Below are 24,868 nucleotides of genomic sequence, written 5' to 3'. Positions count from 1 at the left end.
TTTAATTTATTAATCATATATTGTCGTTTCCTAAGTATTAATTTCGTATAGTTAAGTGTATCTCTTGGAACTCTGTGGAGTAACTTATTTTTAGACTTGATTCAATTATAGAATATTCATTTGTAATGTTTATTATGTATATTTTTCAAGCTTGATTTGGTAATTTGAAGTTATTTACTTAATACACCTTTGCTCAAATTTTTCTTTTTAATTTTACAAGTTTCTGTTTTCTTCTCCAAATTAACGTTTTTCCTAGTTAACCTTATCAATGGGGATGCCAATTCTTTAACTTTGTCCTTCACTTCTTCATTTCCTTAGTGCAGTAATCACTTTCTTGGTCCTTTGTAGCCAAAGCAAGCTGCAGTCTTTCAGACTTTGCCTTATATTTTGATACTAAAATTTCTAAGTCTGTGTGTAAAGAAAGTGAGACAAATTTTCATTGAATTTTTTAGGGGTACTTTGTGTAATGTTCCGCGAACACCACTTACAGAAAGCAACGGAAGTAAAGTTAATAAGAATACAAATCATTAAAACATATATTCTGTAAGGGATTACATTTAAAAGGACGTACATACATTTGGGTAAAACACCTATCTATTTAAAACAAATCCCAACGTCATGATTTAAAACTAAATAAAAGACAATACATAACAGAAAGAGAAGCTTGGGGTTCATTTAACTCGGAGGTATTTTGAGTTGTTTTGGAGGCAGTTTGAGAAAGACAGGTCTGAGGGTCATTTAAGTTTGAGGTATACGGAGAAGGATTGATAGGTTAAAAAGCGTTGGGCGACCAAAGGAAAAGTTTATTACATTCGTCTGAGAATTTTGCCATCATATTTTATTCAAAAGTTTCTTGAACTTCTTATATATCCTTAAGACAATCTGTTAAACAGCAAAGTAAAACAAAAAATCTTTTGATATTCCATATCTTGATTCGCATATTTCCTTCAACTTTTGTGAAGATTTCATTGCATTATAGTTTCCGGATGTTACATAGACATAAAGAATGTGTCCATTTCTGAAATCCTCGCTTGACTCTGGAAATTAGTTAAAATGCTGATAAATGAACGTTTTTTAAGCGATTCCAGTCTTTCGAATAGCACTTTCAGACATTTACCTCTTCCTAGAAGGAGACATCGTTCAATTATATCAAAGCCTTTGTAATAAACGGGGAAAAAAACTAATTCAATTTAAATAATTATGACCCTAATTTGCAGACGACTTGAAGGTTAATAACCAGTATAAAGTATGCTGAAATTTGAACAAATAATAGATGAAACCCTACTACCTACGTAAATGTATTTTTAAAAAACCGACAAGTTAACAAGAGATAATCGGGAGTGGAAACATAAAAACTATCCGTGACAAGAATTCGAAGGCACCACTTAAAATAATATAGTTATATCTAACGAAATTGAAATTTTTTGTGAGGAGTGATGTAGCTGGGATCTTTATGTAAACGTTAGAAACTCTCTGTAGTAAGCTATTTAAAAATCCCGATCACGTGATTGACTCACCCGGTCGGTCTAAAAAAATGCGCCAATAATAAAAGCGTAGTCATTCCTGAATTGCTCGTCGTACTGAAAATGTAGACCACAAAAAAAAGAAGCTTTTAAAATTATACAACCGACCTGCAGAGACATAGGAATGCCCTTTTGGAAATAGCTACGAAATGAATTATCATAATTCATATATATTATTTCTAAAAAGTTGTGTGACGTAACATATTTTCTTTTTCTAATTTTTATCGGTCCAGACCGCGGTCGATCGACTCACTCAATTTAGACCGATAAATATTCGGTCTGGTTCATTCAATCCAGACCGACCTTACAATACGTTCATTTCAATACTACTTTTTCCTCGATATTTTTGTCTGCAATACATATTATATTTTGCTGTTATCTGTATAAATAGATTTTGTGATTTGTTGAGTCCTAAGTGATTATATGATAACAAATTATAAATGACTTCTTATCTTCTATAGACTTACATTACAAAACCTTAATATAATTGCAATTTCAAAACTTAGTTAGGGTTAATCATCTTCTAAAAAACTTTATTGCTTATCAACATATTTGAATATTACCTCCATGAAGATTTAGGATCTCCACACTAATAAAGATTATTAATAAATGTTTCCCATAACAGTTCTTATATTTAATTATTAGTCATTTTCAAAATACTCATTAATGATATAGATACAGACGTTCAAAATTAAAAAATAACTATTTATATTTGATCTTTCTTTTTTTTGATTTATACTTATATATATTATGAAAATGTATTATTGTTTTAAGATCTGAATAAAACACTCTTTTTATAGTAAATCCTTTATTAAACGAAACAAAATGTAAACTCGAGATTTAAAAGATAACTTAGTAATTTTTCTTTAACTTGCACCATGAGAATTTGACCATTTTTATCCGAGTGTATGCTACTATTTACCTCATTTATGATACTTTTACTACATATATTATAATATTTAAATACAACATGAGCAATATAATTAGCAAAATGATATTGTTTTTTACACTCCAACCCAATAGGATGATAAGAATCTCCCGTTTCTAATAAATTGACAAATAGCTTTGTAAAGCATCGTCTTGGATTTGTCGACGTTAATAAAATGTGTCGAGTTTGTTCGCTGAGAATATCATATTGTAAAGCTGACTAGCATGAAACGTAGTTAAGTATAATAATAAATCTGAAGCCCTTTTATGACCACCCCTATTAACACTATCTTGAAAAGTTTCGATGAGATCTCGATCTTCGCCAGAAAATACACACACTATGGGTTATTGATTTCTCAGAAATCAAAAAGGTTCGTAATCTTTAATTTTGAAAAACTTAATGATGGAAGAGGCTATGTGTCCGGATATATAAAACAATAGATTGGCTTGAGATTATATTCTTCCATAGTAAAATTAGAATTAGAAAAACTGAAAATAAATATATGTATTTGGAACAATTAGATCAGTCCTTACAAAATATATGATGTTTTTATTTTCACATAAATGCATATTGTTTGATTTTCATTTAATACTCTAAAGTTTCTAATTTTTTATCTTACCGTGTGTACTAGGGGGGTAACCGTTTTTCGGTAATCTGATTTTCTGTTATGTATTGATAAAAAAGATACATTTGAAAAGTTTAGTCTTCAAATGCCGTTTTTGTAACCCCTAGTCATTTGAAAATAACATATTTTTAATAGAAATTATATATTTGTAAAGGTATTGAGAAGTTCCAATTTTAAGGTTATGGTGCTGAATTTCAAAAGTTTGATTAAGATTCCTTTGTATAATACAATAAATTCTGGCATTTTTAAAATTAGCTTCTCTTTTAAAAGAAGTGGTATTTATCATTAAAAGCAAATTGCTCAATATTAATAAAAATGTTCAAGACGAATCCCCCCTGACACGGAATGATTTTATGGATACATTAACAATAACCAGTTTAGCTGTTGAAACAATTGATTAATTATAAGCACGAAAAACACTCGTATATAATATATATACCTCATAATGTCCTTCCACAACGATTCCCTCAATATAATTGATTTGGTACCTCTTCCTCCACCACAATTTCATGACCTTCCTCTCCTAGAAGCCCCTAGAGCTCATGTTCTTAATGATAACCCTACGCCTATAGAGTTCACGACTGGGAAGAAAGGATCCACGAATATAATATTTAGAGGTCATGGGCATTCGAAGGAAAAGCAAAGGAACTGGAAGTCCTTCTGGTAATGCACCCTCTACCACCAAGGGTTCAGAGCACGGCTTTTCTTGGATCGGAGACATCCCTATCAATGATCCTATTCATAGTCACGGGGAACAACAGGCGGAACTTGAAGTGCATAGAAGGAAAAAGACACTTATAGAAAAAGCCATCTCCACTCACATGACTACTAAAATCCTGTAAGCCAAGGCAGTTGCAGGGCTTGGTTTGGAAACACATTTAAAACTAAATTGTGATCCCTCCTTACTGCGAAGAATGGCTCGTCGAGTTCGACAAAAGGAAGCAAAGCATCTGGATAATCCGACATCCCTAGAAAATTTATTTATACCTCCACCTTATTTAAGAACTCATGTAGTAGATTATCTTCTCATCTGGGACTCCAACAACTCAAACACTTTGCGTTGGTCCTTGCTCTTTGGAACACCGTCAAACCTACAATACGGGCTTCTGGATAAGTCGAATTGGATCATCGATGGTACCTTTAAAGTCGTGCCGTCTCTTTTTAAATAACTTGTTATTGTTCACGGACTGCGTCCTCAAGGCCGTTCTATTCCTGCAGTTTATGGGCTCCTTCCTCGAAAAACTCAAATACTTTATAAAAATTTATTTGAGGAATTAAATTCCAAAGGACCTTTTTGCCCAGATATCATCCTGTCCGTCTATGAGAAGGGGCTTCAGAATGCCATCCTCTCAGTCTGGCCCGACACAAGACTGCGTTGATGTTACCTCCACTACAAGGAGTGCCTATGTAGGAAGTTTGCAGCGCAGGACCTTGTCCTGGAGTATCGGGTTGTCATCTCCGAGATCTGCACCGCCTTCCAAATGATGGGTGCCCTTCCCTTGGTCCCTCTGGGCCAAGTAAATCGAGCTGGGAGGCTTCTCAAGCCGACTCTACCATTAGATATGGAAGCTTTCTCAAGATATTTAGAAGATACTTGGATTGGGACCTCTTCAAACGAACCTCTATTCAGCCAGTCATCATGGAATCAGTGCGATGCATGCCACGCTGGAACCCCACGATCCAGTAACATCGTGGAAGGCTTACATCATGGTTTTCAGTCATTAGTTAACTGTGCAGAACCAACCATATGGAATCTAATGGATGCCATTAAACTAAAACAAGCCCTCACAGATAATAAGATAGCGTAACATATTAGACGACAACCTCCTCCTCCCAGAAAGAGGAAAGGGATCCAATTTGTTGATCAATTGAATACATTTTTCGAAGATTTCAACAACTATGATTTGTTGGATTATATAAAAATTGTAGGATATATGACTGTTAATGAGTGATTTACGTATTACCTTATGTTGGAGTTATTTGCATTAATATATGAAATATATTTTGTATTTTGTTATTTAGTTGACTGTGGTTTTTGAATTGGAACGACTCATATGTCATGAAGTATGCATTAATTAAGGAATTGGCGTTCCTAAAAAGGACCTGATATTTCATTTTTACTTAGGTTATGAATCCCCAAGAATGGTGAATTTATTTGGAGGAGAGGGTCACACCCTTAGTGCCTTCAGAGACAGTGTGCTTGGCCAACTCTCCGGAAGGATAAGACGGACAGAGGTTCGGATTACTCTGGACAATATGGAGGATCTCTTATTGAAATTAGCGAGACGTAAGGGCTCGACAGCAATTCTTTCAAAGAAATTATTGACGAAAGAGTTCATGACGCTCATAGCCTTGGAGGGACACCAGTATCGGGTGGACCTGTTTCAAGACCTTGTATACGTTGGTGGCATAAGATTCCTTCCTCTTGTAGGACCTTTTCTTTCCAGTAGGCTTGGTGATATCCTTTCGGGCTTCTCCAGTCTTCTTGGTGGCTTTCCCGGTAAACTTAAGTGGGATTGTTGATTCTGCCACATTTGTACCCACATTAAATAAGTAAGACATTTGTATCCACATTTTTTATTTATTATATTTTGAAAAGTGCATATTTTTATTGGTCTATAATAACCCATATAAGGGATGAAATATTTATCGTCCAAATAAATGACGATGGGCTTGAGGGGTCGTCAAGAAGAGCTAGGATAAGGGACAAGCAATGAAAAATGAAAAATTTAAATGCAAAATACAATGACATTACGGACCAATGAGAATATCCATCGCTTTTAGCTTATTCTATGCAAAACACAGAATTAATTAAAAAATATGTAGTGTAAAATAATTAGTAAATTATTGAAATTACTTAGTATATAAGGTTTTAATGTGTTCATTTACATTTATCATACATATACCCTTATAATTAACTGTGAGCTAAGATATATAAGAATTGATACAAATGTCGTGGAAACATGTCCGAATACAAATGTGCTAGAATCGGGGGATAATTGTTAATAACTGAATGATTAATAAGAAATTGATTGACTCTTACATCTAAACGCCTGGTATTTATATGAAAAAAGAGGGGATTGATGAGTTGAATCTCCTGCACACTCTCTCTAGACGAAAATGCGCGGGAAAAATAAAGGAGATATGCATATCGGTATATTGAAAACAATTTTACATTTTGACGCTTCAGCACAAATTCACACTAAAAGAAATAAGTAGCAAAGAGCCATAAAATATCTTTTTTAAACATCCAGAGAATTGAATGAAATTTTCATGAATTACAGAGTACAGTATTGTGCAGAAGATGATTCTTTTAAATACCTTCAATTGGATTGTATAATATAAAATTCGAGTAATGCCACTTCCCACGCCTTCCAGACAATTAATAATGGTTACTGAAAAAAAAGGAGAGGTTAAAAATTAAGACAAAGTACTTTGATATTGCGTAGATTGAAGATGCTAATGTCAGGTTAAAATTCATGTACGTGGTATACACAGATTTTTTGTAAAACTTTACAAGATAACAGAAAAATAAATGTTTTAAAATCCATTATAAGGTTTATTTGATCCATTAAATCTTATTTGTGATTTTGAAGGCTATCTTGAGAAGACTTATTTTCTAGCAAATGTTAGGATGTTCATGGAAATGCGCATTCAATATATCAAGCTATCGTTCAAAACAAAAAATAATACGCGAACGATACAGCACTAGTATTAAAGTACTCCATAGAATTGCACTCAGGCTTTGAGTCTTCATGATGGTGACTACTATTCCACTAACAAAAAAACAAAAAGACAGTAACAACCAATCACTCTTTGTAGAATTCATAATAGCGGGAGTTGAAAGGATATCACCACTATCAGTATTTAAATAGAGGTTATTAACATTATTGAATCCAGTAAAAAGAAGAACGAAGAATTAGAGTCATGGTGTATAAAATGGGGGACGAAGTCCTGAGATGTAAACCCTTCTCATATGCCTTTAAAGAGGAATTTCGTTATAAAACATGCGACTACTGCTTTTCAAGCCGACAAGCAAAAATTTTGAGATGTTCCAGATGTTGCGTCATATATTATTGTGGAAGACAATGCCAAAGATTATCTTGGTCAGAAATTCATAAGCAGGAATGTAAATACTTGAAAATGTTAGATTTAAAAGAGCCTCCAATGGATTTACTTTTCATTGTTCGAACTCTTTGTAAGCTGAAATATGATGGTGGATATTCAAAGGAAGGTAATATATAATGTCTGGATATATATATATATAATAGTAAACAATGTAATTTCACTTAATTTAGTTTATTTGCCCAATGGCCGTTCAAGAAAATTTATTGACCTAGTGTCTCACAAGGAAGATATTCTAATGAATCCAGAGCATAAAAAAAGATTCTTAACGTATTTAGCTACAATAATATATAAGCTTGGTGGATCATTGGAAACTAATGAATTTGAAGTACTTAATATATTTACAAAACTTATGATAAATGCCTCCTTTATGCTGAATGAAAAACTTATAGACATTGGGGGATGTTTATGCTTAGAATTTTCTGCCATAGATCACTCATGTAGACCAAATGCAATCTATATGTTTAATGGTCATACGTTAGTTGTAAAAGCTCTCTGTGAGATTGCTAATTTCGATGATGTAAGAGTAGCCTATGTAGATATGTCTAAGCCACGGAGTATTAGACAAGAATTGCTAAAAAATCAATATTTCTTTGATTGTAACTGTGAAGAATGTGCAGAAGATCCCTTGAATCTTGAGAAGCTAAAATCACATAGTCCATGCTGTCCCGAATGTCAACATTTATTGGATGGTACTAAATGCATGAACTGTAATCAGGTATGATTATCAGAGAATATAAAATATTTTAAAGTGTTTAATCTTAACCTAGGAAGTAGATTTGGCTCGATATTATCAAATAAAAGAAATTTTGATCAAAGAAAAAGAGGTAAATGCGAAAACGAGCTTGTATTTTAAAGAAGTGTTGAAGTATTTTCATTCCTTTGACTATGTATCTTTGAAGTATTGTAACGAGCTGATAGCTTTTCATAGAAGCAATTACAATGAAAATGAATTACAAATTATATTTGAAAGGATTTTATTGGCCAAGAGGAAGTATGGATGTTTTTATGATATATTCACGGCGGAATATTTGATGCTTCTTATGATGATCCTTATTAATAAGAAGGAATTTAAGTCTTTACCTAATTTATTGTTAGAAACAAAGACAGTCTTAGATTTGATTTACCCAAGAAGTCATTCCATCTTTCATAGATTCAATGATGTATATCTCATGTTTCAAATGATTAAAAATAAATAATATCATTATACAAATTAATTATTGTTGCTAGTTCATTTCATTATCGAGAATCAGGGACGTTGCTAGCTTTCATTGTTTAAGGGGGGAGGGTAGGTACAAAGAAGAAGTGCAGAAGAATAATATATCAATAGCAATACAAATACATAGGGATAGAAGATCATCATCATTTCTTGACGAAAAGTGGCAATTTAAGATATATATTATTACTAAATTAAATAAATAGTATGATAAATGGCAATGGGTTACTACTAGTCAGTGAATGTAAGTGCAACTGACTCTAAATAGGTGCTTAATATTAGTTCAAATAATTCAATAAATAATAGAACAAAGTACTGCAAGAAGCCACCGTTGCTGGAGAGTTATTAATCACCAATTAATGTGTGATATAGTAGACAGGGATGAAGGCATCTTTGAGTGCATGAAGTAGAAGCCTATCCACACTGATAAATTGATTGAAAAGGCAGATTATTGTATTTAATCATATGAAAAATGCAAGAAGGATCAGACAAGTATAATAAATAAGATATCTTGTTAATTTATAAAATACTCCAAAGGTGTTTTAAAGGCCATTGTGCTCCCCGGGAAAGAATAAGGGAGTCGTGGAGGGCAAGCAAAATATGACCAGCTAATAGTTAAAATACTTTATTAGCGAAAAACCCAAAATATGCTAGAAAATTAACAAGAATATTGATTTTATGTTGACATGTCAGAGGTCAAAGAACATAATTAGTTATCCATAACGTTATATAATAACTTATATATATAGTTGATAATATTGTAGAGAAAAACGCGTGCAAGGAGAAGGGGGAAAAAAAGACATATGGTATCATTGTTTAAAATACTGATGTGATTATCATCTGCCTACTTTATTATGATTTTTGAGGGTATAATGAATGTATTTATTAGCAAAATGTTTAATGAAGATATACTACGTATAATTGACTTGGACGTTTTTTATCCGCCACAGTAGATTTGAAAACGTCACACTCTGTGAAATTGTAATTCATTATGAACCTTATTCTCAGAATAATAGCTAATGAAACGACAAAGTAGAGTATTTGAAATATATTTGAAGCTCAAAGTTTAAAAAAGAAGGCTTTAACTAAATATAATCTACATACTAAAAAATAAACCATTAAACACTTAAGTTAAATATACAAAATTAAACAATTAAAATCATATAACTATTAATAATAATAAATTATAAATACAGAATATTGAAATAACAGATTGATCAAGATAATTTTTTCTTGTTCTAACATCGGAATTCAGTTAAATATGTCATAACTTTAGGTTGCAATACACAAGCGAGACATTGAGTTTAATCAAAAAGATAATCACCCCTCTTCTTCATGTGGAAGTTGCTATATACAATTGTGCACAGGATAGATATATCTCTACCGATGAGATCTAACTAATTATTATTAATAAAGTAAATGTCAAAATAATAAAATTAGACAATAAATATATTAATAAAAAAATGTTAGAAATAAATTCATCGTAAAGATTTAAAGCAAAAGCTAATTATGTAGTAATGTCCGGCGATATTACTCCCTATTAAGAGCATCAAAAAATATATTTTCCCCGTTATTTCTGCTTATATAACAACATAATATTATGATAAAGGATTTACACAATTGTTAATTATAATGCAACACCCAATGTAACTACCCTCGTTGTTGTGACCAACCGTTTTTGTCTTTTATGAGTTTTCTGAACACCTTTTCTTGGAGCCCATCAACCATAGCTAAGCCTTAAGTGATAAAAAAGTAATATTTATTGACTATGTAATATTGGAAAACTTATCATACCCAAGTCTTAAAGCAAAGTAAGTAGTCTCAGACAAACTAGTTGCAAACCATCCAAAGCTACTACCCCCGTTGTTGTGACCATTTAAGCACTTGTTTTTGCCCTTTACTGAGTTGTGTTTCATAATTCTTGATATGTTTAGCTAAAGTAGAATCATATTTTATGGTTAGATTTAAAAAAAAATTGAATACTTACTGTGAGATAGTACAAAATTCAGAATTCCATTTCGATATTCGTAAATACTTTTTACTGATAACTTGATCGTCATTTGGTGTGGATGACTCAAAACATTTTTATATGTATTTCTATAAATGACATCAGTAACAACATCCTCCATTAATTTAATGATGGTTCCTCGGGAAGGGATATGTTTACCCTTGTATTTCTCCATAAATTTTTTGAACGTAGATGATTAGCAATGGATAAGGTTATATTACATGCAATAAGCATCGTTGTGAGATCAAAGTTAAAGTCAGACTTGATGTATTCATCGGTAAATTGATTTTATAGATGAATATCCATACTCTAGTTATGAGATGAGGATAATGAGTGGCGTGTAATTCTAGACAAGGGACTAAAGGTACATTTATATCGACAAATCCGACAAACCATCTGTTTCTCATCCGGTAAGTATTTTCAAAATTCCTAGGCCTCCATTTTCAGAAATCCAGACAGAAGGCGACGTTATTTTAGTCATTTTATTCAGTTCTCCATCGGCTATCCCCTTCTAATATTAATATATTAATATTGAATAATAAAGGCGGGAATGATAACGTTCATGATTGATAGAAGAAGATGTATATTATTTAATCAATGATGCCATAAGTATTTCTTCTCTTCTCCTCGCACGCTTTTCTATTCTTACCAAAATTATCACCCTTACTTATATATAGATATGTTGAGTACAAGTTACGATGTTTGTACGAGTTACAACTTGTCAATGCAAGCTGTAAAATAATTCATTTTTTCTTCTTAAAATGCATTATATGATTATATATCGTTCTAATTACCATATATTAATTTTCATTTCGATTTATTAAAACTACACGGTTATTTTGTAATTATGTGTCATTGTACGGGCAATTGAACTTTATAATGTGCCACAGAATACCTATATTTTAGTCATTTTTATTAATATAGTCAAAAAATGAATACCATGAATACATCAATCATCCATGGAATATTCAATAATTGAAAATTGTAATATTAACCCTTCATTAAAAATTATTCATCTCATTTTTTGTTTTTGAAACTCGTACAAGTTGCTTATACAAGTTATAACTTGTACAAAATCGCAACTTAAAGAACTTATAAATCATTTATTTTCTTTGTGAGGGGGATTGAACCCCTCCCCCCCCAAAAAAAAAAAACAAAGAAAAAAGAAAAGGTACTGCCGCGGGTACAATTGTAATCCCTATTGTATACCTACGTGTAATCATGGTACTTAAGTAAAGCAAATTATTACATATATTAATATGCTTACGATTAGTAAGAAATGCTTAATTGAGTGTATTTTTATGTTGATAACTATTTCCCCTAATCAGCTAAAATACAACCTGCCAGAGGTTGGAGCAAGTCATTATACTGAAAGTAAAAGTATTTGAATATTTTAATCCAGTCCATTTAAGGCCCTCAGAAGATAAGAATATAGTTTAAGATCGGGGTTCCACACAACTGGGTCGTGAAGAACATTTGAATTGTCATTTTTGTTCCATCAGTTGATATATATTTTACTTTCAAAAGTAAGTAAATAAATGAAAGAGTAATTAATGCAGCTGCCACTATTTCACGAATGAGATTTGCATTTTAGGGCCGTTGACTCGGTGTTTAATATGAAGAGAATAAAGTGGAAAGAGGCTGGAAGTATTTTACCTCTTCTAAATATATTATACATATATATAAAAGCTAATATTTGTGTGCCCACACTGTTGGGCCTAGGACCCTGAAACTTTGCACGAGTACTTCTTTTTGAACCTGGTCAGGTAAAGACATGGGTGCCAATTTTAGGGAGAGGGGGGAAATTCTATACAAAAACAAAATTGTTTTTTGGAGCTCGGGGAAATCTCCTTGAGATGGGGCTTGGGTTATAAATCAAAAATTGACAGGGGTCTCAAAAAATCAACTATACAAATAGGAAGTATTCTAAATTTATTCAACATACAAAAATTTATGGGCTAAAAAATAAATTTTTCGGTTTCTTTTACGGGTAGAAAAAAAAAAAAAAAAGTTTGAAGAAATTTGTCCAAAAACTCAGTTGCATATAAATTTGATACATAAAAATTGATGTTTAACTGAAATACATGTCCTTTTCTTAAGAATTTATCATTTATTTTTCATTAAACGTCAATTTTCATTTTTTTTTTCATTAAACGCCAATTTTCCATTTTTATGAAGAAATGCCACAAAACTATGTATTTTGGATCATCATCCTCGTTGAGAATATCAGAAACCCTTTGCCCTTTTGATTCCTGTTCACTCATTTTTTGTCCGATTTTGATAAAATCAAAACGGTGCGCCAGAATAACAATAACTTTATCAAAACATTGTTTGAGATTTTAATTGAAATCTTAATAACCGTAAAAATAAATAATTTGAAGCTCGCAGAAAATTTCCCTGTCGCACTTTGTATATTTCCTTCATATCACAGATAAATTAATAAATGTCATGACAGCTAAGCTCCCCCTCTCCTCTCCAACATTCTTTAAATTGTCAAGATTTACATTTACATTACATTTTTTGGTTTCCTTTTTTAACATACCGAAAATACTTATGATTTACAACTATATAGATTATAATATTATTTATTAATATGTTACATACTATTTTTGTTTGCTATCCATAAAAAAGTCACCTAAATGTTAAAAAATAAGTTGATGGTTTGTTAAAATGGAAAGTGTGATCATTGATTCATATAGCAGAGTTGAAAAAATGAACTCAAGACTATATTTTGAAGACTTGCGACTCAAACTGATCCCCCAATCAAAGACTACAGACTTGAAGTTAAGACTAGATAATTATTCTGTAATATTTTGCTAGGACACTACACTTCCCTCATGTATTTTTTATCACAGTTCCACTTGATATGAAGTAATATTAAGGTATTGATTTCCAACCATTTCATGCCTGTGGAACCCCTATTTGTATTTTTTTTGTTTTTAAAAAATGATTTAAATTTGGCCAAATATTTATGTTAAGGATCACTTTATTTAAAAAAAAAAAAAAAACTTTTTTTAGTAGAAAAGAAAACTCTTGGTAATTTTTGATACCTTTTAAAAAAAAAAATTGTGATTACTTTTTTTTACAAAATAAATTTATTCATGACACTGATAAGCTTGAAAAGGCCCCGATCAGGAATCAATGCTTTAAAGAATAGTTTATAGAAAAAATTCAATTATTTTTTCATTATAAAATAAATCCAAAGAAAGTCCGGACGATAGAAAGTGTTCATTCTGTAAGAAGGAGACTTCATTTTATGTTTTTAACATTTGCCAAATGGTTTAACCTATGTTGATACTGGGAAGGACATAGTATAGCGCCACTTCAAAGTGAGACTTACGAAAAGGATCGGAGATGCTCTTTATCTTACACAATTTGAAAGAAGGCTTGTAAATGTAGCCACTGCATGAGAGTCTGCAGGCGTTTTCCAAGATAGATTGGATGACATTATCCATTAATATTAATGCCTTGTCAGCCTACAAATTTACTATTAGTCAAATAATATGAAATATTCTTCCATTAATGTTGCATTAATAATGTAATTCATTCATTGGGATAACTATATTTGGTTCCGAAATAAGACGAATTGTAAACCTCATTGAGACTGTATCGATTTTCTATATTCCCATAGGAAAAAATTTGATGAAAATAATGTTTATTTTTATGAACTAGGTACGTTTAATTCCCATGAAGTTATAATTATTAAAATAGTCTGCAGTCATATGTATTTTCACGGAGTAGGTTTGAAGCACAGATGATATGTATATTTGTCTATGATTGGAAAATACAAATTTTAAAAAGCTGCAGATTAGGAAGGCAGGATCCAACCTGAAAAAACTATTGAAATCATACTTTCGAAATTAAATTTGAATTCTCAGTCCTTGTAATACTAAATAAATATAAACAATTTCATTATAACTACGCACATCTAAAAATAAATTATTCTTAATTAATAGTTTCAGTTTGGAATAATATATTGTGATCTTGGCTCTGAATCCAAACATTTATATTATACGACTCCAATCCATTTGACTCATTGCGCAAATACACTCGACTCTTCTGACTTTATGAATTAATGGCATTAGTATCCAAAGATTAATCGAAGAATAATATTTGATATGAATTAATTATTTGTATGAAACTTACTGTATAATGATTTGGTACAAACAGGAACTGAAGTTGATACTTAATTTTTGAAGAACGAATTCATCAGTTTGATAATATTCTGAACATTTAAGTTAGAAAAACCTTTAATAAATAATTTACTTTGATTTTGAAATGTATACATTTTTTCGGTTTTGTTGATATAAAATTACAACCACTAACAATTGTGCAAAGTTCATATGAGTTCACCAAGTTGAATTTATCATTAAAAACCACAACATGTTGCGTGATTGGAGCTTGTGCTCCTCCCGATAGTATGAGAACTCATTAGCTATGACTTGTAAATGTAGCCACTGCATGGGAGTCTGCAGACGTTCTCCAAGATACATTGGTTTACATTAATATTAATGCCTTGTCAGCCTACAAGAAAGGACAAAAGGTCAATAGCATTAAAAAGACAGTTCCTAGACTAATGCGAGATTTACATGGTAGATGTTTCAGTTGCAGAAGAGACAACCACCACCGCTCCGAGTGTAGATTCCGAAACAGCACATGTAACAAAATGTGTGAGAACAAGTCATGTTTTTTGTTTTTTGTAGATGATCAGAATTATGATTCAGAATCCAAATCTCACTCAAGGACAACGAGAAATTCTAGCCCTGTAGAAACAGCCTCAAGCATTGTTAATAGTACATCATCCATTAAGCACTCCACTCCCCGTCTTACAATATATGAGAGCACTCCCGAATACAGGTGCATGAAAATATCCCTGAAATATGGAAGAAAGAAAATGAAATTAATTACGGCATTCATCACTCCAGATTTACAAGATCACTTTCGTGGCATGATTTAGCGTCACTTAACGTTATTCCAAAATATTTTCTAGAAACAATTATATGTAATTCTGTAACCAAAACTCTTTGAGGGACCCGCAAATTATGAATGTCGAGTCCATTTTTCCAGAGTTTCCTCATGTTTTGAATGAGTCAGAGAAACTTGATCCAATGAAAATCTATGTAAAAGAAGATGAGAAAATCAGACGAATTCATCAACTTACTGCTAGGAAAGCCCTAAAGGATGAATTGGAGTTTATAGTAAAGTCGGAGATACCAACAGGACTCAATAAGTTCGTAGTTCTTCCCATCACAAGAATCTCCAGTAAAACTAAAAACAATCAAGACACTCCTCCAAAAAATCAAAAGCTGGGATCTGGGATGTATTGAAAAGATCACTACTCCATTCGCAAAACAACGGGCTACGAGCACAGTCTACCAACTGTGATATGGAGTTCCAGAATGTAAATTGAGGGGAGTTGTCTATTGATAGAATAGCAGAAAATGAGAAATTATATAAATTGTAGAGATTTATCGATACTTACCTCGTTCAGAATCCCAAGAAGAAGTTATCCTGGGGAAGATTCTTAGATGTTCCTACTTTGTGAAGAACAGTGGAATGGGAGATAATTAAATATTCATACTCCTATTGATTGCATATGACTTATGAGTTCTACTCATTACAATTTCCTATCGTTTGTTGATGTATTTTTGTTTTAAAATTAATAATGAGATACAACGGCACCTATAGACTATACATCTGACGTCCTATATATAAGTGTGGGAACAGGGAAGGAATCACCGCTCAACTGCCACTGGCTTCTAGGATGTGGGTTTTCTGAGGATTTGCTTCAAGTATTCCCTTGAATTTCCATAGATTGTATAACGATGTAATAACATGATTTTAATCAATATTAGTGTCTGAAAATAATCAAACTAGGCATTAAAGGGATACATTGGTGGTAGACAGTAAGGTTTTAAGTCCTTTTATTTCAGGGTCCCATTTTGATGTCCAAATACATTGCAATAGATCACTACTTTCCTTAATATTCATATAAAAGAGCTTTTCATTATTAGAAAAATGTTTTGTTTTTTTTAATTTAGGCCTCCAAAATAGCTGACCATAACAGTGCTGTGCTCCTCCAAACCATTCTTCAAATTGTCAGGATTGCCATGTTGATTTTCCGTTTCTTTTTTAATACCATGTTCAAATTATACACAATTTTCATCTCTACGTATATGTTCTATGATATCCATAACTTTTCCTCATGGAGTAAACCATTCTCGAGAATTGAAGGAAAATATATTGAGACATCATACTTCCTTCTTGGATAAATATTATCTAAAGTCTCAGGAAAAAGGTTATACTCGGCAAAGCTAAAGTGTTGTTTCTCACTTTAAACAAACAATATAAGCTTGAGTTTAAATTTTGAAATAGTTTATTTTTGTAGGGTTTTATTGAAAATGGCATAATCTACCTATTTACATTATGCATACCTATGTATTGCTTGATTAAATCAATTGTATAACGTGTATTTCTATTCTACTCAATCATTTATAAGATTTTTTTTTTTTTACATGTGATATAAGTTTAATTCTGTAAAATGTAATGGACTTACATACAAATTATCAAACTTGCTTTACAATCAACTTTATGATTACTTGTTTTGGTTAGTACAAGTACTTGGTTGGATCTATATATATATATATATATATATTAGTATATTGTACATAGCTATATATGCCATGGCCCATTGGTATATACTAAATCATATATTTATATAAATCTGATATCCTTTAAAAATATCTAATATAATATCCATTTTGATATAATGAATATAAATATTACAGAATAACTAGTGAAAAAAAAATTGAAATTATATTTTGTAGAAAAGGAAATTAAATGAAAAAAATCAATAAAAATTAAATTAAATCTTCAGTTGTTAAGAGGAAGTCAAGCTCTTTGGATCATTTTCCTCTGAATGGAGGGTGTGCTTCTGAAGACTTTTTCTTCAGGATTCTCTCTTTAGAGAGGTCTCTTAATAGACTCAAGTTCAATATAAGTAATTTTTATTGGGCCTTCCTCAACTCCACTTTGTGAGTGAAGGAAGTGAGCTCCATATTAAACTTTTGGTTAATTTAGTTTATTTTCTGAAGTTTTATTTCTCCTTGGCCCTTCTATTTGGGGATTTGGATCTGGAGAGTGAGACACCTTCTTAATAGTAACTCAACAACAAAGTTATAAAAGCTACGGCGTTGTGTTTGGGGTTCACAACTCAATACGTCCCCCGTTGTATAAGCAAACTGTTATTTTGCGTGTTCTCATTCGAAGGCTTTAACTCTCTAGAATATGATTCGGCTCAAGAAGTTTTCCTTTTTTTTCCCATAATAAACCTAATAAGAGAAGGAAAAATCTGTATAGTTTCAAGTAAAACTTTTCAATGATGTTAGCAAATTTAATCAATGACTTCAAGTGATGATAGGATCTGAAGTCATTTGTGTTTCTAAAGAAGTCTTTATTAATAATTTTATTGACATGAATACAAGATCCAAACTCTAAACTTTAAAATGAGTAATTTTCACATTTTATGATTAATATGCTTAAGTATTTATCCCTTATCCTCTCATGAAAATATGTCCTTGAATTTCTTAGAAGGTTTTTATAACTTCGACAGACATGTTCGAGAAAAAATGATATAGATACTTATTTTTTTTAACTCCTCTGCCTTGACTCCAATTATATTATAAAATATTTATAGACCTATTAATTTATCAATATATGATGTAATGTCGAATATATGAGAAGGAAGTTTGGTTTTGTTACAAAAGTATAAAGAGAGCAGAAATATCTATCTATTCAAAAAATATATTATCCAATCTCTAATTGTTCGGTATTTGAATGAAATGTTAAAAGTAAAAGACTTGATCAATGATAACTTTTAAAAGCAAAAATTGCATTGACATATTATGAACTACTCCAAAATACATACATAAGTAATTACTCGATTATTTTTTTTACACTATCTATTTATTCAAACCACTTTTTGGTGAAACAAAAAGTTTTAATGAACTTTAGCAAAAAGGGATCAATTGAGAGCAGGATAGCCATGAAATGAGTTTGTTATTTAATGTTCCAATTTGCGTTGGAGTGAAATCAATGATAATCTCCTAGTAATAGGTCAAGGGTGCATGTATCCACCGTTTTATTACCGTTTTTAAATCCAAAGAATGATTTGATAGAAAATGAAATTCCTATAAAATAGAGCCCACCCTGAATCCATGTACTTTTGCCACATAAATTTTTTTTTTTCAATGGACAAATTATAATATAAATATTTGTATTTCAAACATATTTCTAAGAAACAAACAAAAACCAAAAATAGTGATATATATTAAAATTGAAAATAGGTGCTTTTTATTCATGGCCTCAAGAAGAAGATATTCATAAAGTTTAAAAATATCTCATTTAATAATTGAAAGTCATAACTTGTAACATAAAAATGCTCTTTATCTTACACAATTTGAAAGAAGGCTTGTAAATGTAGCCACTGCATGAGAGTCTGCAGGCGTTTTCCAAGATAGATTGGATGACAGTTATCCATTAATATTAATGCCTTGTCAGCCTACAAATTTACTATTAGTCAAATAATATGAAATATTCTTCCATTAATGTTGCATTAATAATGTAATTCATTCATTGGGATAACTATATTTGGTTCCGAAATAACAATAACCGAGTTTACAATAATATTAATGCCTTGTCAGCCTACAAGAAAGGACAAAAGGTCAATAGCATTAAAAAAACATTTCCTAGACTAATGCGAGATTTACATGGTATGTTTTTTTTTTTTAGAAGAGACAACTACCAATTCGCTCATGAGTGTATAATTCTGAAACAGCACATGTAACAAAATGTGTGAGAACAAGGAGTCAAGGTTTGTTTTTTGATATGTATATTTGTCATGGAAAATACAAATTTTAAAATAGATTCAGAGAAACAAATCTATTGAAATCATCAAGGACAACGAGAAATTCTAGCCCTGTAGAAACAGCCTCAAGCATTGTTAATAGTACATCATCCATTAAGCACTCCACTCCCCGTCTTACAATATATGAGAGCACTCCCGAATACAGGTGCAAGTGAAAATATCCCTGAAATATGGAAGAAAGAAAATGAAATTAATTACGGCATTCATCACTCCAGATTTACAAGATCACTTTCGTGGCATGATTTAGCGTCACTTAACGTTATTCCAAAATATTTTGTAGAAACAATTATATGTAATTCTGTAACCAAAACTCTTTGAGGGACCCGCAAATTATGAATGTCGAGTCCATTTTTCCAGAGTTTCTCATCATTTTGAATGAGTCAGAGAAACTTGATCCAATGAAAATCTATGTAAAAGAAGATGAGAAAATCAGACGAATTCATCAACTTACTGCTAGGAAAGCCCTAAAGGATGAATTGGAGTTTATAGTAAAGTCGGAGATACCAACAGGACTCAATAAGTTCGTAGTTCTTCCCATCACAAGAATCTCCAGTAAAATCTCCAGTAAAAAAAAACAATCAAGACACTCCTCCAAAAAATCAAAAGCTGGGATCTGGGATGTATTGAAAAGATCACTACTCCATTCGCAAAACAACGGGCTAAGCCGAGCACAGTCTACCAACTGTGATATGGAGTTCCAGAATGTAAATTGAGGGGAGTTGTCTATTGATAGAATAGCAGAAAATGAGAAATTATATAAATTGTAGAGATTTATCGATACTTACCTCGTTCAGAATCCCAAGAAGAAGTTATCCTGGGGAAGATTCTTAGATGTTCCTACTTTGTGAAGAACAGTGGAATGGGAGATAATTAAATATTCATACTCCTATTGATTGCATATGACTTATGAGTTCTACTCATTACAATTTCCTATCGTTTGTTGATGTATTTTTGTTTTAAAATTAATAATGAGATACAACGGCACCTATAGACTATACATCTGACGTCCTATATATAAGTGTGGGAACAGGGAAGGAATCACCGCTCAACTGCCACTGGCTTCTAGGATGTGGGTTTTCTGAGGATTTGCTTCAAGTATTCCCTTGAATTTCCATAGATTGTATAACGATGTAATAACATGATTTTAATCAATATTAGTGTCTGAAAATAATCAAACTAGGCATTAAAGGGATACATTGGTGGTAGACAGTAAGGTTTTAAGTCCTTTTATTTCAGGGTCCCATTTTGATGTCCAAATACATTGCAATAGATCACTACTTTCCTTAATATTCATGAAAAAGAGCTTTTCATTATTAGAAAAATGTTTTTTTTTTTAAATTTAGGCCTCCAAAATAGCTGACCTTAACAGTGTTGTTCTCCTCCAAACCATTCTTCAAATTGTCAGGATTGCCATGTTGATTTTCCGTTTCTTTTTTAATACCATGTTCAAATTATACACAATTTTCATCTCTACGTATATGTTCTATGATATCCATAACTTTTCCTCATGGAGTAAACCATTCTCGAGAATTGAAGGAAAATATATTGAGACATCATACTTCCTTTGGATAAATATTATCTAAAGTCTCAGGAAAAAGGTTTTACTCGGCAAAGCTAAAGTGTTGTTTCTCACTTTAAACAAACAATATAAGCTTGAGTTTAAATTTTGAAATAGTTTATTTTTGTAGGGTTTTATTGAAAATGGCATAATCTACCTATTTACATTATGCATACCTATGTATTGCTTGATTAAATCAATTGTATAACGTGTATTTCTATTCTACTCAATCATTTATAAGATTTTTTTTTTTTTTTTTTACATGAGATATAAGTTTAATTCTGTAAAATGTAATGGACTTACATACAAATTATCAAACTTGCTTTACAATCAACTTTATGATTACTTGTTTTGGTTAGTACAAGTACTTGGTTGGATCTATATATATATATATATATATTAGTATATTGTACATAGCTATATATGCCATGGCCCATTGGTATATACTAAATCATATATTTATATAAATCTGATATCCTTTAAAAATATCTAATATAATATCCATTTTGATATAATGAATATAAATATTACAGAATAACTAGTGAAAAAAAAATTGAAATTATATTTTGTAGAAAAGGAAATTAAATGAAAAAAATCAATAAAAATTAAATTAAATCTTCAGTTGTTAAGAGGAAGTCAAGCTCTTTGGATCATTTTCCTCTGAATGGAGGGTGTGCTTCTGAAGACTTTTTCTTCAGGATTCTCTCTTTAGAGAGGTCTCTTAATAGACTCAAGTTCAATATAAGTAATTTTTTATTGGGCCTTCCTCAACTCCACTTTGTGAGTGAAGGAAGTGAGCTCCATATTAAACTTTTGGTTAATTTAGTTTATTTTCTGAAGTTTTATTTCTCCTTGGCCCTTCTATTTGGGGATTTGGATCTGGAGAGTGAGACACCTTCTTAATAGTAACTCAACAACAAAGTTATAAAAGCTACGGCGTTGTGTTTGGGGTTCACAACTCAATACGTCCCCCGTTGTATAAGAAAACTGTTATTTTGCGTGTTCTCATTCGAAGGCTTTAACTCTCTAGAATATGATTCGGCTCAAGAAGTTTTCCTTTTTTTTCATAATAAACCTAATAAGAGAAGGAAAAATCTGTATAGTTTCAAGTAAAACTTTTCAATGATGTTAGCAAATTTAATTAATGACTTCAAGTGATGATAGGATCTGAAGTCATTTGTGTTTCTAAAGAAGTCTTTATTAATAATTTTATTGACATGAATACAAGATCCAAACTCTAAACTTTAAAATGAGTAATTTTCACATTTTATGATTAATATGCTTAAGTATTTATCCCTTATCCTCTCATGAAAATATGTCCTTGAATTTCTTAGAAGGTTTTTATAACTTCGACAGACATGTTCGAGAAAAAATGATATAGATACTAATTTTTTTTAACTCCTCTGCCTTGACTCCAATTATATTATAAAATATTTATAGACCTATTAATTTATCAATATATGATGTAATGTCGAATATATGAGAAGGAAGTTTGGTTTTGTTACAAAAGTATAAAGAGAGCAGAAATATCTATCTATTCAAAAAATATATTATCCAATCTCTAATTGTTCGGTATTTGAATGTAATGTTAAGTAAAAGACTTGATCAATGATAACTATTTAAAAGCAAAAATTGCATTGACATATTATGAACTACTCTTCAATTATCTCAACCCTTAAATACTAAGGAAATAACTTTGTGAAGCGAAGAATATATTATTACAATTGTAATGAAGGAAAGGGATCTCGACTTTTTCGATGTAATTATCATTTCAATTTTGCATTAAAAAAATGTTATTCATTCTAAAATCACCTTCAACAAATTTAAATACTTTGAATATTACATATTCTTATTTTATTATACACAAAATTTTTAAACGTGTTTACGCGTTTTCATGATATTAGGACGACTTTGCTATAAAAAAAATACTACTTGAAGTGAGAAAGAGTAAACATTAGGTGGGCCGCAATCCATGGGTTGGGCATCCCTGCACTGGATTATTAATTTGCTTGCAATGAAATTGTACCGTAATAAAATCCTTAATGATCAAATTGGTTGCAATGAATTGTCTAATAATCAAGTATCCCTCAATCATTTTACCTGCCAATGCTGTTGAAAATAAAATGACCACACTATTGGAAATTTTATAGATTCCTCGGCCATTTGACTTCCTACTGTGTTTGGAATGGCGGTCAGCATCAAGAATGGGGGGCTCAGGCATAGAAAAGTTAAAGAGCCATAAATTTAAATTGCAAAATTACATTTGTTATATTTGTAAAGTAAAATATACAAAATCTGTTATGTTTTAGTACCTAGTGAATCATTCATGAATCAGTGAGAAAAATAATATTTTTCTTAAAAACATTCCTCATTCTTTGGTCTCTCTTCTCTGTATTTGTAGTTGTAATATGCAATAATGTAATAATAGTATTGAATTCATTTGAATTAATGCATTGAAGCCCCAGATGTTTTGCAATTTATTGTATTTTACCAGGCTTGTGAACAGAATGCAAAATGGAAGGGGTTTCAATGAACAGCACGAACTTTTTTTATTTTATTTGAATGCTAAAAATGAGATTTTGGTGTTCCATTTCAATGGGTCATAGTAATTTTGCCAGAACGGTAGTTTACTGTGGGATAAGTATCCTTGAATGTCAATTCAGGGACAATTTTGAAATTGGGGAGGGACCTAAAGCCTCCTTCCCTGCTGACGCCCCTAATATTAAAATTCATGAAAATGTGAATTAACCTCTCTAAAAAATGATTATTATTTACATCACATGGGTAGAGAGAAATATATCTATCCTGTGCAAAATTGTATATAGCAACTCCCACATGAAGAAAAAGAGGTGATTATCTTTTTGATTAAACTCAAATTTGTTTAAAAAATGATTCCACATTCATTCAATAAACTTGATACTTGTAACGATATTAAGATATTTCAATGGAAGTGTAAAGAATTTAAGAGGTCAATTATACTGTTATAAGTGAAAACACATAATCACTTTTAACTATTTGTATGTAAGTAATAGCAAAATTACAAAAAGAGGCAAATTATCTTTAAGAGTCTAGAGTATCATTAACTTGTTTTCCAAAGGCAAAAAATACTCAAAAGTAATAACGAAATCAAGGGTGAGCTAGAAATATACCGATTCAAAAAAATAAAAATAAATATATGTCGTTGATATGTAGAAAATAATTACATTGTAAAACGTTTCTATGAAATTTTTCACCGTAGACCATTTGCAAATCACTGGATATGGAATGGTTGTGGATGAAATAGGTATAAGTTAGGTTAGAAATAGTATAAATCATAAATCTTTAAACGTCGAAATGAAAGTTTATAGTCGGATCCCTGAAGCATTTATATGCCCAACCAAAAATACTGATACCCGTAAAAATATCCTTTTAAACTCTCTGTCCAGCAAGACATCCTATGAAAGAAATATAAGAAGAAGGATCATTACGTTGAAAAAATGATACTTTTAAAGGTTATTTAAAAAGGTAATAAGAGTCAGTCTGAAGGAATACATTCTCATTTTTAATGTGATTATTTTACTGTTTCACTATCATTTTTATCTTCTAGAAAAACTCATTGAGTTAAATTAGGTTTGACTTAACAGAGAAAAGAAAGATTTGAAACAACTGTGTACCGGCTCTAAAACAGATTGAAAATGTTGCTGAAAAGAAGCTCGTCCAAATAAAACATCCATAAGATAAAACTTGCTGAAAAATAATATTGCTCAAATGAACTGTTTAAGTACGTGATTTCATATACAATATTAAACATAGAAAGAGATCGTTTTTGGCAAAATAACAGCGAAATCTTAATGAGTAGCTGATAAATAATAGCTTAGCTATCATAACCTTAGACAGACTTTCTTAACAACTATTATTTATTATTTTAAATAAATTAAGGAATTATTGACAACCATCATAATATAACAACAAAACACAAC

The 24,868-nt window shown here is 31.1% G+C and overlaps 1 protein-coding gene and 5 long non-coding RNA genes across 9 annotated transcripts; 2 read left to right on the top strand and 4 right to left on the bottom strand.

Annotated features, from left to right (window-relative positions):
• Positions 1 to 2,371: 2,371 nt before the first annotated feature.
• On the bottom strand, positions 2,372 to 4,968 carry LOC121121903 (uncharacterized). Of its 2 annotated transcripts, none has more exons than XR_005865617.2 (3): positions 4,367 to 4,802; positions 3,516 to 4,309; positions 2,372 to 2,939 (listed from the first exon to the last, which is right to left on the bottom strand). It is a non-coding gene; the product is annotated as an uncharacterized lncRNA (long non-coding RNA). The 2 variants fall into 2 exon arrangements; XR_011781131.1 differs by lacking the exon at positions 2,372 to 2,939 and adding an exon at positions 2,941 to 3,457 and having other exon boundaries at positions 4,367 to 4,968.
• A 2,020-nt stretch (positions 4,969 to 6,988) lies between these two features.
• On the top strand, positions 6,989 to 8,418 carry LOC121121943 (histone-lysine N-methyltransferase SMYD3). The gene is made up of 3 exons (XM_040716932.2): positions 6,989 to 7,310; positions 7,375 to 7,919; positions 7,972 to 8,418. Exons 1-3 carry the CDS (start codon positions 7,004 to 7,006, stop codon positions 8,398 to 8,400), a joined length of 1,281 nt encoding a protein of 426 aa, XP_040572866.1. The 5' UTR covers positions 6,989 to 7,003; the 3' UTR covers positions 8,401 to 8,418.
• A 1,663-nt stretch (positions 8,419 to 10,081) lies between these two features.
• On the bottom strand, positions 10,082 to 10,677 carry LOC139906032 (uncharacterized). The gene is made up of 3 exons (XR_011781229.1): positions 10,405 to 10,677; positions 10,212 to 10,351; positions 10,082 to 10,153 (listed from the first exon to the last, which is right to left on the bottom strand). It is a non-coding gene; the product is annotated as an uncharacterized lncRNA (long non-coding RNA).
• A 3,478-nt stretch (positions 10,678 to 14,155) lies between these two features.
• LOC121121517 (uncharacterized) lies at positions 14,156 to 16,343 on the bottom strand. 3 transcript variants are annotated; one of them, XR_011781124.1, is made up of 5 exons: positions 15,908 to 16,335; positions 15,587 to 15,845; positions 15,015 to 15,541; positions 14,254 to 14,949; positions 14,156 to 14,196 (listed from the first exon to the last, which is right to left on the bottom strand). It is a non-coding gene; the product is annotated as an uncharacterized lncRNA (long non-coding RNA). The 3 variants fall into 3 exon arrangements; XR_005865497.2 differs by lacking the exon at positions 14,156 to 14,196 and having other exon boundaries at positions 14,286 to 14,949; positions 15,908 to 16,343; XR_005865498.2 differs by lacking the exon at positions 14,156 to 14,196 and having other exon boundaries at positions 14,286 to 14,949; positions 15,015 to 15,524; positions 15,908 to 16,343.
• Positions 16,344 to 17,095: 752 nt separating this feature from the next.
• On the top strand, positions 17,096 to 18,246 carry LOC121121519 (uncharacterized). Its single transcript, XR_005865502.2, has 2 exons — positions 17,096 to 17,425; positions 17,520 to 18,246. It is a non-coding gene; the product is annotated as an uncharacterized lncRNA (long non-coding RNA).
• A 1,219-nt stretch (positions 18,247 to 19,465) lies between these two features.
• LOC139905965 (uncharacterized) lies at positions 19,466 to 19,714 on the bottom strand. Its single transcript, XR_011781136.1, has 2 exons — positions 19,581 to 19,714; positions 19,466 to 19,514 (listed from the first exon to the last, which is right to left on the bottom strand). It is a non-coding gene; the product is annotated as an uncharacterized lncRNA (long non-coding RNA).
• Between the last annotated feature and the right edge of the window lie 5,154 nt (positions 19,715 to 24,868).

This window comes from Lepeophtheirus salmonis, chromosome 7 (genome assembly GCF_016086655.4).
Source record: "Lepeophtheirus salmonis chromosome 7, UVic_Lsal_1.4, whole genome shotgun sequence".
Taxonomy (NCBI): Eukaryota; Metazoa; Arthropoda; class Copepoda; order Siphonostomatoida; family Caligidae; genus Lepeophtheirus; species Lepeophtheirus salmonis.
The sequence above is the reverse complement of the archived record's forward strand: the minus strand, read 5'-3'. Positions and strand labels throughout refer to the sequence as shown.

Coding starts and splice junctions, on each gene's coding strand:
- LOC121121943 (XM_040716932.2), top strand. CDS start 7,004: ATGGTGTATAAAATGGGGGACGAAGTCCTGAGATGTAAACCCTTCTCA. Junction 7,311..7,374: donor TGGTGGATATTCAAAGGAAG/GTAATATATAAT, acceptor CACTTAATTTAG/TTTATTTGCCCAATGGCCGT. Junction 7,920..7,971: donor AATGCATGAACTGTAATCAG/GTATGATTATCA, acceptor ATCTTAACCTAG/GAAGTAGATTTGGCTCGATA.